The sequence below is a fragment of the Galeopterus variegatus genome, unplaced genomic scaffold (genome assembly GCF_000696425.1).
Source record: "Galeopterus variegatus unplaced genomic scaffold, G_variegatus-3.0.2 Scaffold5365, whole genome shotgun sequence".
NCBI lineage: Eukaryota > Metazoa > Chordata > Mammalia > Dermoptera > Cynocephalidae > Galeopterus > Galeopterus variegatus.
In genome coordinates this window covers 72,469-87,349 of record NW_007731476.1, presented here as the reverse complement: position 1 = coordinate 87,349, position 14,881 = coordinate 72,469, and the positions used below count along the sequence as shown (strand labels likewise).

General features: G+C 33.9%; 1 protein-coding gene across 1 annotated transcript in view; it reads right to left on the bottom strand.

Annotated features, from left to right (window-relative positions):
• Nucleotides 1-4,498: 4,498 nt before the first annotated feature.
• SCAMP1 (secretory carrier membrane protein 1) overlaps nucleotides 4,499-14,881 on the bottom strand; it is a 69,120-nt gene continuing 58,737 nt past the window's right edge. Inside the window, exon 8 of the mRNA XM_008589312.1 lies at nucleotides 4,499-7,360. Coding sequence (XP_008587534.1) covers nucleotides 7,196-7,360 — 165 coding nt within the window. The 3' untranslated portion in view covers nucleotides 4,499-7,195. The remainder of the gene's footprint in view (nucleotides 7,361-14,881) is intronic.

The following is a 14,881-nucleotide window of genomic DNA, read 5'->3' as shown; positions in this document are numbered from 1 at the left end:
TGGGAGTCATCATTACACATGGAGAGAAGGTAAGTGTTCTTAGTTATCAAGTACTTTCCACGTGCAGATATTATGCTAAGCACTTCATATAATTTATTTATTCACCAACACCATGTGGGGTAGAATCTATTATTATCCTTATTTTATAGATAAGTTGTCACTTACATAAAGTTAACAGACTAAATAATTTGCCCTAAGTTAGAAAGCGAACTAGAGGAAAAACCAAAGCTCAAGTAGAGGTCTGACACCAAAGTCAACGCGCAAACCAGCTGTTACGTTTCCTTCCGCCTACAACGTGCAGGTGGAGAAGGTGACCAAAACAAACGCCTGCGGAACACCAATATCTCTTCGTGGTGAACACTTAGAATAACTTCAAGTATAATTCCAAAAATGCCACACCATAAGATCACAACTGATGAAAACACTGCTCTTCCCTCCCTTACAAAGAAAAACCTAGTCATTTTTCATACTTCTGAAGATGACACCATATGTGTCTCAATTCATCAATCATGATTTAGCTCAATCCCATAAACACAAAAAATTCGTCAGGTATGTGACAGTGGTGAAACAAATGATAGGGTTTGATAGTTGTTATTTTCTTAGTATAAATGATCTCATATCCAGGTTAAGCAACTGTTAGAAAAGCATGTTTAATTTAATAATTAAATAAGGATTTGTCCTCAACTAAAGTTTCTCCAAACACACAAATGCCAAAGATGATTTAGTAAATTAACACTGTTGAATAGTGGGTACTCACCTATAGGTTATAGAGACAGCCTTTGGTCTAGAGACTTCAAAATACATATGTAGTAATTGTTTTCTTGGTTATTGATTTTTTTCCTAGTGTCCACTGTCCATACAGGGTGGACATAAATTACTGAAAATATGGAAGGATGGAAGAGAACATAGAGAACTGCAAAGAGGTGGCATCATGTGGCAGAAACAGCCCCACACTTGGCAGGAGTCAGGGGACCTGGTAGTTGTGGCTACCCCTCCCCAGCCCTTCACCACCACCACTCACGGAGGGACATTTTGCGTAGTCCTCTGTATAATGGGGCCAACAATATAAATCGCATCATAAATCTGGTATAAGGATTAAGCTATTATTAGAAGAAAACTAAGAGAATTCTGTCTGCCCAGACTAATATCATTTAGAATTGCTTTTAAAAATTACATTTTGTGAAGGGTAATATAACCTGTTATCAAAACCAATCTAATTTTACCTACAGAGACTGAGAGACTCAGATTGGTTACCTAAGACCACCATTTCTTTTTCCATCCTGTTATAATAGAGCATTCAGCTAAACATCTTTACCTTAGAGCTTTCGGGAAGTCGAAGATTTCTCTGTGGATGAAGAATACAAAGTTACTGCCATTTAGCAACACCAAAAAAATAAAAATAAAAAATAAACAGGTAGTCTTGGGCAAGCCCACAAGCTATGGGGAATGAGAATGCTTGGAAAACAGACCTCCTGATTATTTGATAAAATCTACTGGTATAAAAGACTTTTATTTTATTTTATTTTTTTGTCCTTTTTGAGATCGGCCACACCGTGCTCAGCCAGTGAGCGCACCAGCCATCCCTATATAGGATCTGAACCCGCGGTGGGAGTGCCGCTGTGCTCCCAGCGCCGCACTCTCCCGAGTGCGCCACGGGCTCGGCCCATAAAAGACTTTGTAGAAAAGGAATATCCAGTGTTAGCCAGGGTGTGGAGAAACAGGCCCTCTAGTACAGTGCTAATGGAGGCATAAATTGATACAATCTTTCTGGAGAACAATTTGGCAATGCACACCAAAGGCCTTTTTAAAAATATGCATACCGGGCCGGCCCAGTGGCGCACTGGAGAGTGCGCTGCTTGCTCCCGCCGACGGTTCGGATCCCATGTGGTGACTGGTTCCCGCTCACTGGCTGAGCGTGGTGTGGGCGCAACACCAAGGGTTGCGATCCCATTGCCGGTCCCCGGTACGGGCGCGACACCGAGGGTTGCGATCCCGTACCGGTCAGTAAAAAAGACAAAAAGGAAAAAAAAAATGCATACCCTTTGACCTAGCAATTAAAGCCTGGGCCCCAAAATTTAGCAACAATATATTCCTTAATAAATTACTTATAATAATAATAATAATAATAAAAATAGAACCTGAAAATCAGAATCTAAATGAATAACAATACTTTCTGATACATACATATAATGGCATCTATATAGCTACTGTTAAAGAAATATATTCAGAAATATGAAAATAAAGTCAATAAATATTTATACCATAACTGAAAAAAGATTACAAACCACTGTCAGTTAAGATTGTCCACTTGAAAGTAATAAGAAATCAATGCACTAGCTCAGGGAGAAAAGGAGGGTAAAGTTTTTCAATTGTTACACAACAGGTATGTATTGCCTTCATTCTAAAAAAAAGTTTGAGGGATATACATGCCCAGTGTGCTCAGGTTTTGTGTAGGAGATTAGAATATCCTAAGAACCACCTGTCATCACTAGATAAAAGACAGTGATTTTTTGTATATTTCACCCAGCCCCAGATAATAATACTACAAATTGCCAACAATAACAACTACTACAACCATGATTTATCTTGAAAATCACTGACCCACAGAATATTAAAAGAATTGTGGAGGAATTCTAGGATTACATCTAATAAGTGTTGAAAATAACTAGAGTTCAAAAATAAAACTTCCATGGTATGATTCTACAAATTAGAACTATTTTAATGTAGAGAAGATAATATTGAGTAATCTTATCCAAGTAAATGAAAAATTAGTGGGTAGAAAGAGATTATTTTCTGTCCCTATTAGAGAAAAGAAAAAATGGGTTTTAGTGTTAGGAAGGTTTTAGCTACACCACCAGCCAGTCAAGCCCCGAAAGACAACAGCTGAAAAACAAATCAGCATTTGGATAAACAAAATTTAACACTCACTGCATTGCTACATGGTAGCTTCCACATTCATTCACTTGCCATTTGAAAACATGAACAGTGTTAGAGAAAATTCGACAGGTTGAAAGCTTTGACTTACCAAACCACAAAGTAAAATTGTAAATATAAAACCCACAGGAAGGGTGAGAAAAATAGATAATAGTCTTTCCTTATTTTCATAAAATCTTTAAATTAGAGATACCTGCCTACAGAAGAGAGATTAGTGTCAATGCCTGCCTTACATAACATTTCTATAGATTTCTTTCTAGCTCTCTACATACTGTGATAAAGCCCTAAAATAAGGATTAAAAATACCCATCAAAACAGTAAGTATGCTGTTTTATAAAATGTACCCTAAAATTCTAGTGGAAATACTTTATTTTCTGTTAATACTTAACCATTGAGATACAACTTTTTAGTTTAATAAAAAAGTACTTAAAACAAGACTAATGTTTTAAAACATTCTACTCTAAATTTATATCATGGTACTTGAAAATCTATCAAACTAAAGTGTTCCCTATTTTTAATCATCCTCAATCATCTTTAAATTAATCACTCTTATTTCATGTCTAAAGGGTTAAATCATGGAATAAATAAATTCCTCTGAACATTTTCCTTAAGGAAAAAAAGTGTTAGGAGATATGGTGCATGACAGCTATGGTAATTCTAAGTTATATACAGCAGGAAGAAAATATCCAAAACGTAACAAGTTCTGCAAATAAACAGTCATGCTAAACACAGATTTCACCAATAAAGATATAGAATCTGATGTTCACGTAGTGTTTTCAGAAAAAGGTACAGCAATGAGTAAGCCTTATGCTATTACAAATGATTTACAGAAACAACTAAAAAACCTAACATAAATCCCTTTAAAATGTAAACCATTCCTTATCTTAACAGAAATTACAGAATAAGACATTTTCCTAGTAAATTAGGTGTGAAAATCTAAAACTCACTTTTTTTAGGTAACACCCAGAAAATAAAAAATACTGTTTCTATTTTAGTTTCACATGTATTTCTCAAAACAAGATTCACCATGAACATTATTTTAGATGACATTTTTACATCTTCTTTAGCTAACCAAGTGAAAAATCCAACAGTAAACAAATAGGTACCTTCATCAGTACATAAAACAGCAATAGGTACCTTCATCAGTACATAAAACAGCAATAGGTAGCCAGGTTAGGAAACAGAACATAAGTTCAACTAAACTAACACAATACTGGTACAAAGGCACCCATCTTAAACTATAAGGATAAATCTGAGACACGAAACAGGTTTTCCATTCTAAATCTAACTTCTAGTCTGTGTATTTTGACCTGAAAGTGGTCAAAACATATTTAATATGGATGAAGTTCATGTTCTACTTCCTATAAAGGTATAATGTAACCAAAAAAAGTATTTTATGTTGCTGAGTGTTTGTCTTTTATATCATTTCTTTTGTTTCACACATGATAGAATTACACACAGGTTATTCTTCAAAAATCAAATGTGAAATTTCTATATACCTTACACCCTCATAATTTCTGCCTATGAATTGCTTATATAGTGTTTAAAATTATACAAACAAACATCCAGTAAACAGCATTTTATTTTCTGACACTCTGTGTTAATACAATAAATATACAAAACTTCCAACCCACTGAAAACATGCAATGTTAGAGGGACAGATGGAGGGCATTTATACAGAACCATGAGAGTTGTCGTGATGGCAGCACAATATTACTCACTGACAAAATATACAAGCATCCCCGGATAAATAATCCAAGTCCCAAATTACAAATCACTGAGCAATGATTTTCCGGTGTTCAAACTTTAGTGTGAAATAAAGAGCCACATTTCAATATTGCAAACTAAAAAATGACATGGATGCCTACCTAATATGTGAAGACCATTTCATGACTGTGATAACAGGTATATTAAGTATTAAATATAGAATACTGACAAATGCCAACCTTTTGCTGAGTGAAAATGTAACTACTTATATTAATTATTGTTAAGAGAATAGTCAATATAAGAATTCAAAGCTCCTTTCATACCTGATCAAACTTCAAGCATTGCCATCATTTTAATGCCATTTACGTTTTTTAAAAACATAATTTTCCCTCCCAAGCTTATATTAACTTAAATAATTGGATTTTAAAATGCCATTTTCCCTATCCACACACAGGTATTGTGCCTTGTAATTATTCTTTGCTATTTAATAATGCAACCTTTGGGAATCTCTACATAATAGAGAGAAACATCCCAATTCTGAAGGAAAGCACGTCAGTATTTTTCAAAAGTCTCTGATATATCTTTCTTATCTGTAGTTTAAAGTAAAACAAAAATGGACTTGGGATATAAGTTAATGGTGGATATAACTGCTCTTGTATTTTTATGGTTAATGTTTTGAATGTTTGTAAAATCCACACTCAATAAAGCACACTGATGAAACAGATTTTCAATAAGACTATAGGCTCTGAAAAAAAAAACATTAGGCTTGGTTGAGAATGTAGGTAGAGATTATCAATGATCCGAAATATTTATAAAAACAGCTTTAAATTCATACTCTGAATCCTATTTTCTTCAGAATAAAAGAAATATCTTCCAAGTATATTACTTCAGTAAAGTCCCAAATAAATCAAATGTAAACACCATCCGGATGGATTTGCATTACGTAATAACACAGAGAGCTTCTTCATAAATAGCGGGAACTCGGTATTCCATCCCCAGCATGAAATTTACTTTAACTCCAGATTTGGGGAGAATGAAAATGATTCATGCATTTATGTCCATCTGATTTTTTTTTTAAATATTTGCAGTCTCAAATAATATAATCCAGCAGACTAACCTTACTTAAAATCAAATTGAATAAATCACTACCTACCACTCTGTTATCTTAAATTAGCTAAAGCCTTTCAAAACAAAGTAGCATCCATAAACTCTTTGAGTCATTTAATCAGTATTAAAAACAATTGAAAGTTTGAACCCAAATACACTATAAGAATGAAGTTCTGTGCTGCATAGTAACAATTTTAGTGTGATTACTATCGTAATTAATTCATTTAACTGTACTTGTATTTTCTTGCTTGGTGCAAGTTAAATGTTTTATATTTTCTATTGCTGAAAATTTTAAATGTATTCAGTTTGTCTCAAACAGTGAAAGACTTAGGTATATCAGGGATCAAGTATATGAAAAATGCCAGGGTCTTTCTATTTTTATTGCCAGTAGAAATGAGAGGCTAAAAGAAAAATCCTTTAAATACTGTATGTTCTTTTTAGACAAGGCTATCTTAGGCTATCTTAACAGCGCTATTAAAAATTACACACACTCCCCCCAAAAGAGCTGCCAAATACAATCTCAGTTCAACTGGAGAATATACCAACATTCATACATACAGTAAAATTTTACTATGTGAATACTGAAAATAAAAAAAAATAAAAGGAATTATCACTACATTCTATTGCATCAATTAACTTCTATTTTGGATAATGTACTGCATATTATATTAAGTTATCTTTTGGATAATGCACTACTTATTATATTAAATTTCTATATTGCAACCCAATAAATTTTTACTTAAATTAAAAATTTAATTAAATTACAGAAAATCATTTCTATGATTCCATAAGCAACTCCTGAATCCTACAACCATAAGCAGTACAGAACCCAAAATACTAAAGAAACATGGTTCCCATGCAAGATCAGAAATTGTTATCAAAATATTAACTACTCTAAAAAAAGAAGAGAAAAAGAGGATAAATTTACATTATTTACTACAAAATGCACACAGGCTTTTCACTGGTGACTGAAACTCGTAAAAAGCAAGCCAATTTACAAATCTGTAAGTCTCTGCTGGCCTATTTCTTTCAATATAAATAGGGAAAAAGAAATGAAACATAGCTTTACTGTTCCAATGTGTAATCCTTATTTCTAAAGATTCTTGCAAGAACTATTGCAATTAGCATTAAGTGCATTTTTAATCATATGTACCATATTAATTTTGGTGTGTCACCACTGAAATAATTCACTGAACATCATCCCCCAAAAAATATGGAGAATATTTATTTAACATGTAATATTTTTTTCTGCTAGGGGCACTGAAATAATAAGAAACTATTAAATAAAGTAATAAGGAAGTTTTTCTGGTTTTAGCTCATGCACAAGTGAACAGGAAATACCCATGCTGTGTGTACTGTATGTTTTGAACATAAAAATATTTGTAGAATACAGTAATTAGAGAAAAAAGTATAGTCAAAAGGTAACAGTGTATTGTTTGAAGATTTTCTAAATCTGGTTACCCTTGAAAGCATTCTGAGCTGCACTAGTTGCTGCAGTTGAAGCTGCATTTGCAGCTGCAGTCTGGACAGTTTTGTTGGACATCACACCAGTTGCAAACTCTTGTTGGGCCTTCTCAAAACTAGCACCTGTTGTGCGATATAGTCCATGTACCTATGGAGGCACAAAAAGTGGGAGAAGGTAAGTGGAAATCTACATGTTCATTTCCAGCAGCTCTTACATTAATCTCAGCATTACTCAGTCATAAAAGGACGAGCTTCTAGTCATGATTCCTAAAATCAAGAACATTAGCCACCATACTGGTATACAATATGGTATTTAAATACTTTCTTAATACAGATTTTTCCTTTTTTTCTGCAAGCAGGAGAGAAAATTATGGCAATTCAAACCAAAATAATTTAAAGAACAACTTCTTAAGCTACTGCAAAAAGTTATGATTTCCTCTGTGCCTACTTAGTTAATTATTACAGCATTACAATTGAATGGTTTAAACATAACAAGACACAATCTGATTTTAATACATTAATTTACAACCCTAGATGATCCAAAGAAAAGAATACCTTATCTATTTCTGTGTTGGCTACATACACACCACTGACCCTATTATAATCAAATATCATTTTATCATTTAATATACCAAGCACTATTTATGCCCTTAAACTCTGCTGCTGTCTACTCTGTATACCATTTAACTTTTTGTGTAAGGTCAAGTCTTAAAGGTTATGAAGAAACGCTTCTGGGAATCGTCTCTGCATACTGATTCATCACTCAAACATTGGGGTTTATTTTCACGAGCAGGATTCAAAATTTTTCTATCTGCATATGTTTTAGGCTACATAATTAAACTATGAAGCCCATCAATACATAAAATCAGCCACTCAATTTAATACAAATTTGAACAAAGGAAATAATAAAGCAAATTAGAATATTAATGTATTACATGCCCACAAAATTGGGGGAAGAGGGAGACACATAAATGAACTGGTAATTACACTCTACTGTGATTGTATCTAAATTAGAAGGCTGGTTGAAATGCAATCAAAGCAGGTTTGGGGGAAGGGCCAGTGCATCCAAGTCAGTCCTTTTTCCAAACCTGGATAAGAACTGGTAAGTGGAGTGAGAAAAATTAGAATGGGGTCAAAGACTCCCAAGTCAAGCTTAGATACTGAGAAGTAGTTTTAAGAAGATAGAGAATAGGGGGATAGGTTGGTTAGGAGGGAAGGGAAATAATTTCTAAACATTCATCCCACAAATATTTACTGATACATACATTAGGCCTGCCACAGTAGGCAGGTAAAGATTTTGTTTGGAACTCAGGAGAGTAATGAGCTAAAGACATGGACTTGAAAACCACTAGAATATGTTATGAACTGAATGTTTGTGCCCCGCCCCCCACAATTCTGATGTTAAAATCCTAACCCACAATGTGAAGGTATTAGGAGGTGGGGTCTCTGGGAGATGAATAGGTCTTAAGAGTGAAGCCCTCATGAATGGGATTAATACCCTTATAAAAGAGACCCCAGAAAGCTCTCTTGCCCCTTGTACCAGGCAAGGACTCAGAAGACTGCTGTCTATGAACCAGGAAGTGGGTCCCCACAAGACACCGAGTCTGCCAGTGCCTTGATCTTGGCCTTTCCAACCTTTTGGAGAAATAAACATTTGTTGAAGTCACCCAATCTATGGTATTTTTGTTACAGCAGCCCAAAGGAACTATGGCAACATATAAATGGTAGTTGAAATATAGGCATATATGAAATTGTCTTTGGAGAACACATAAGAATAGAAAGAGGAGAAACTCAAATACAGAAACCTGTTAAGCCACTAATATTTAAGAGGCATCAATAAGAAGAAGGAATGATTAGGAGAGGAATGGGAATAACCAGGGACTTCTCACTGATGACAAAGTAAGAAAGCATGTTAAGGAATGAAAAGCTATCAAAGTCGAAGATAAAAATACCCAGACAGTCCAGAGTGCTTCTCATAGTAGCGAAAGCAAAAGCCATACTATACTATGCGTATGTAAAATGTAAAGTGTAAAATGGTCAGGATGAAAAAGAGCACTGCCATGTACATATGTTGGTAAACCTCAAAATTCTTTTCCCCTAGTACCTTACTAATCATAAGTGTACAAGTAATTATTTTCATTCCCTTTTCAAACCAAGTTTTCTATAGAAAATTAATGATAAGGATAAATTACTACTCTTATGCTCAAGAAATTTATCTCATAGTTAAATGCAAATGATTGGATCCTAGAAAAATGAAGTGTATTACAGAAATCTAATAAGCCTTCTTTACTTTTTACCAATCACAGTGCAATGCAATTAAGAAGTTCACTTGTCTCTTCCCCCAAGTTTGTGAGCATCTAATAAATAAATGTTAGTTCTAATTTGCTTTATTATTATTACTTTTTCAAGCTTCTATTAAATTGAGTGGCTGATATCATGGGCTTTACAGTTTACTTCAAATGTAATTAATAGTCTCACAGAGCAGAGAGGCAAAATAAACGTAGGAAAAGCGCACATTGTTTAACAGTCTGTTGTCTATATAGACCCAGAGAGCCACCTAGAGGGAAAAGACCATCTATGTATTCAGTGCACAGTGCTCAAATACTGTATTAAATCCATTATATCCACGTTAAAGGGCGAATTCTTTATTGCAGGGCCCCATGAAAGAAGATAGGCTAATCATGAGGATTAAAATCACAAAAAGCTTATTTCCCTCCTATGTTTCAGATTGATATCTAATGATAATTCATATTCCTTATAAAATCAGGTACAAAGTTTTAACATAAAGTACCATACTTTTAAAAAAATTAAACAACTTAACTATTTACTATCTCTTCTACTTATGAGAATTGCATTAACCATAATATTTAGTTATAGGAATATCATAAAAGGGCACTAGATTTGGTATCTACTAATTCCACTGCGTTTCTAGCTGGCTGGCCATTACTCAAAACCTCAAATTTACTTCCCATAAAACAAGAATATTTGTTGCCCTGTTGCTCAGAGTTTTCCTAAGTATCAAATCACAAGTATAAAAATGGGTTACACTAATAAATATAAATTAATTTTTAAGTATTTGCAGAAGTGTCACAGCCAAAATATAGATGCAGCTCCAGAAGAAGGGAACCCTGCTTCATCAGTGCATCTTCAGAGACAGTAGACACTACGGTGGCCTATGACAGAAAAGAATTATATACTATGGAAAGTAAAGAACCATGGCACTTTATTTAAAATAATCCAAACATATGTTTTCATTAAAGCCTATAGAATACCATTTCAAGAAATTATGATTTTTATTAATATAAGATCCCTGTCACACCAAATTATTTTAACTTATATAGAAGTTGGGAAAATAAAAACAAATGAGTTAAATATATTTTTTTCATTTTTATTTTGAGTTTTTTAAAAAAACTTATGGATCTCTGAGCCTAATTTTTTCAATTAAACATTTCCTAGTAAACCTCTATGAACCCTCCCACAGATCTGAACCCATAGATCTGGGTCAGATATCCCTTCTGTAACTCCTTGAATTACCATTCTAGTTTCACCCCGTTGAATGCCTGAGCTAGCTATGGCTCTTCCTGTTGTGAGCACCTGTAATACTTTGTACATTTTTTAGGGCATGTATATTGTGTTCCTTCTTTTGGGGGGTTTAATCCACATGTCTTATTATATACCCCACATGTTTTTAGTTTGCTGAGGGCAAAAGCTAATTTTTACCCATTGTTATACCCCCTAAACAATACAGTACAGTAATTTGTGGTATAAGCCACTGAATAATTATTTGTTTGTCTGTTTGGCATTAAATAGCCCCAAACAGTCCTTATTAAAAGAAAAATAAAAGTTACTGAATAAGTGGAATAAGTGCAATACAGCTCTAGCTGTATTACAAAGTAAAATGCTTAGTCTTCAGTTGCCTCAGAGGTTAAATGTTTTGACGTGAACATAATACTTCACATCTACTAGGATGGCTATAACGAGAAAAATGAAAAATAACAAGTGCTGGCAAGATGGAGAGAAACTGCTCGTGGGAATGTAAAATGGTGCTGCCACGGCAGAAAACAGTTTGGAGGTTCCTCAAAAAGCTAAACATAGAATAACCGTAAGACCACACAGCAATTCCACTCTTAGGTATAACAAGAGTACTTCAAAAAATTCATAGAAAGATTTGTATTGTCTTTTAATTCTATTTTTCCACAAACTTTCCGAAGTACCCTTGTATACATGAAAGAAGTGAAAGTAAGGACTCAAACAGATACTTGCGCAACATTGTTCAGAGCAGCTTTACTCACAATAGCTAAAAGGTGGGGAAACAAACTCATGTTCTTCAACAGATGAATAAACAACGTGGCATATACATACAATGAAATATTTTTAGCACTAAAAAGAAATAAAGCTCTGATACATGCTACATCATGGATGAATTGTGAAAACATTAGGCTATGTGAAATAAGACAGGGACAAAAGAAAAATATTGTATAATTCTAATTATATGAAATATTTGTTAATAAGCAGTTCATAAGAGTCAGAAAGGAGATGAGAAGTTACCAGAGGCTGGGAGTAGGGATGAACAGTCATTGTTTAATGGTTACAGTGTTTGTTTGGGGAGGTGAAAAAGTTTTGGAAATAGAGGTAATGGCTGTACAACAATGTGAATGTAGTTAATGCCATGGAATTGCATATTTAAAAATGGTTAAAATGGAAAATTTTAGGTTATACATTGCCATCATTAAAAAAATAAGGTAATATACCAAAAAACATTAAATCGTACACTTTAAATGGTTGAACTGCATGATAGGTGAATTATATTACAATAAAGCTATTAAAATATGCATAGAAAGATGATTTAGGTTAAAGTATCAAATGTACAGCATTATAAATACTCTCTGTTCTACCAAATTTGAAGATGCCCAAGTAAAGATAACTCACAATAATTTAGTTGTATTAATCTAAATTTGGGATCTACTAAATAACTAGTCTCATACTTATTGAAAAGGATAACAAAATAAGAGTTGGAGGAAAATTAAAGTGAATATACTCAGGATACCAACTCAGGACAGGTAATAAACAGCCTGCTCAGGAGTGCCAATGTTTTCTAGGAATTCAGTAATATTACTCTACTATTCCGTGTGCCCTAAATGAAGATAAGTATCTGGACCAGCATTTCAACAGGCAATGTGGATCATCTGGAATTGATTCCTAATCAGCAAAGATTATAGTGCTGGTTGGTTCTGAGACACTGAGTGAGAAGTAGTGTGCCTATCTGTGACTATAGAGAAACAGTACCATAAAATTATCAGCTTTCTATTCCAGGTCCAAAATAAAGTTAAAAAAGGGATGAGGAATAGCAATGCTTTCAAAGAAAGTCACTTTTAATCTAAGAAGACTATCACTTTATATAAAACAGAACATCTTCACAAGGCATTTATTGTAAAAATCAATTTAACTAATTAGTGAGACTTAATTGTCATTATTCTGGATCATACACCCAATTCTATACTCCCATACAAATTAAAAGAGTATCTGCAGAATAGATATTTCAGTAAATAAAAAAATGTAAAGCACTTAGGTAAACTTCTTTTAAAGAAGGGAAATAACTTTTCTAAAATTTTTTTGAAATGCAAAAATTCACTATTAATTATGAACAAATTTTTTAATTTCATGGAAATGATAATCATTCAAAACTAGGTCCAAAATTAATACAAATTATATATTATTTATTAATCACATCCATATTAAGTTATTCTAGCCCTTATACTAATTAAAAGAAGGGAAAATTTGGGGACTCTCCTGATACATGGTTTCCTGTGACTCATTCATATGTTGTTATTTGACCCATTTATAATATCTCCCCCCTTAGCCCAAAACCATTATCCAATTCTAATAGTTTACTATAGAAAGAGTACCTTTTTAAAAAAATACCATTTAGAAATAATCTGAAAGAAATCTTTAAAAATCTGTTTGGGAACAATAGGGATAGAACTATTCCCTTATCTATGAAGATGTATAGGAGACATGTATTCTTTCAATATTTGAAATGTGGAGTATGAAACGACACTTTGGGGGTTAAAAAGACACCACAATGCTCCCAACTGGGCACTCCACATACCAATGATTACCTACTGCAATTATGTAAGACTTCAGAATGTCAAAAAAATTCTCAAAACTGTATTCATTTCAATTAAAATAATTATCAATAATAAAATAAAAATAATACCACAGAGCATGTTTAGCTGGGTTTAGAGAAACAGCTTAATGAAATCCAACAGTACTAGAGGCAAAATAGTGCGCACAGATAACTTTTAGAGGGCATTAACTGTTCATGAAGAGCCTGACCCCTAGTGGTTATAAACTATAGCTACAAACCCCCAAAGGATTTTTTTTTTAATTAAATAGCCAGTTTTAAGCAAGTGTGGAAAGAAAATAACAAGAAAAATCTGTTGTTTTTAATTGGATCTCAAGTTCTATCATAGCAAGAGAACCTGCCATTACAATATGAAAGCTAGCTCAAGTTATATTTTAGCTTATATTAATTATCCCATTTATTGTACTTCATAAGATCATGCAGAAAATCATCTCATCTAAACTCCTTATTTCACAGATAAAGAATATGAGACCCAGAGAAGTTTAGCATGGACAGGCACACAGAAAAAGAGGCAAATGGTAACCTCTTTAACTATGGGGTAAGAAAAAATTCAACGAAAATATCAGATATGCTGCATAATTCCCATATCAATACTTTTATCTTATTTAAGAAATAAGAATCATGAATGCCTGGCATATAAGCACGAATATGAGACCCAGAGAAGTTTAGCATGGACAGGCACACAGAAAAAGAGGCAAATGGTAACTTCTTTAACTATGGGGTAAGAAAAAATTCAACGAAAATGTCAGATATGCTGCATAATTCCCATATCAATACTTTTATCTTATTTAAGAAATAAGAATCATGAATGCCTGGCATATAAGCACGGTTCTACAACTTCTCCTTTCACAAGATACATCCTGAATAGTTGTGTACCTAGAAAGTGGAAGGGCAAACAACTGCAGATCAATGAATTCAGAGCACTGCACACAGTGGTCCGTTACACAGCAGCTGCAGAATTAACACGTCTTCCATACCCCGACTCTACCAATCATCTGTGCCACATATCCCCCCCATACACACATTCTGCCCCTCAACCCTCAACACACTGCTGGTTAAAATCACCTTCACACTCTTCCCACAGTAGACTCTTAAATGTTGGGAGTATCCTACCCTGGGGGCCCTCTTCTCACTTCATACACTTTCTAGGCTTCACTTACCTCAAGAAATCAATACTTCCCAGTCTAAAAATCCAGCCTAAAGCTCTTTCCTTGCTCCTAACCTGTATATCCAAAAGCCTACTGAGGATTTATACTTTAATGCCCCACCAGTATTTTAAACTCCCCACACTGAAAGTTGAAAATATCTTGATCCCGAAACCTGCTCTCCTTGCACTCTCTCTTCCTGAATGACTCATCATCTAAAAACCTGTGTGTCATCTTTGAGTCTTCCCTTTTCCCCTACTTCAGGTCTAAGTTGAATTAATCATTACCTGCTCATTCTCTCTTGACTGTTTTTACTTTACACTGCCTTAGTTCAGTACTGATAATAGCCACTTCTTTAGTTCAGCCTTCATCATTATTA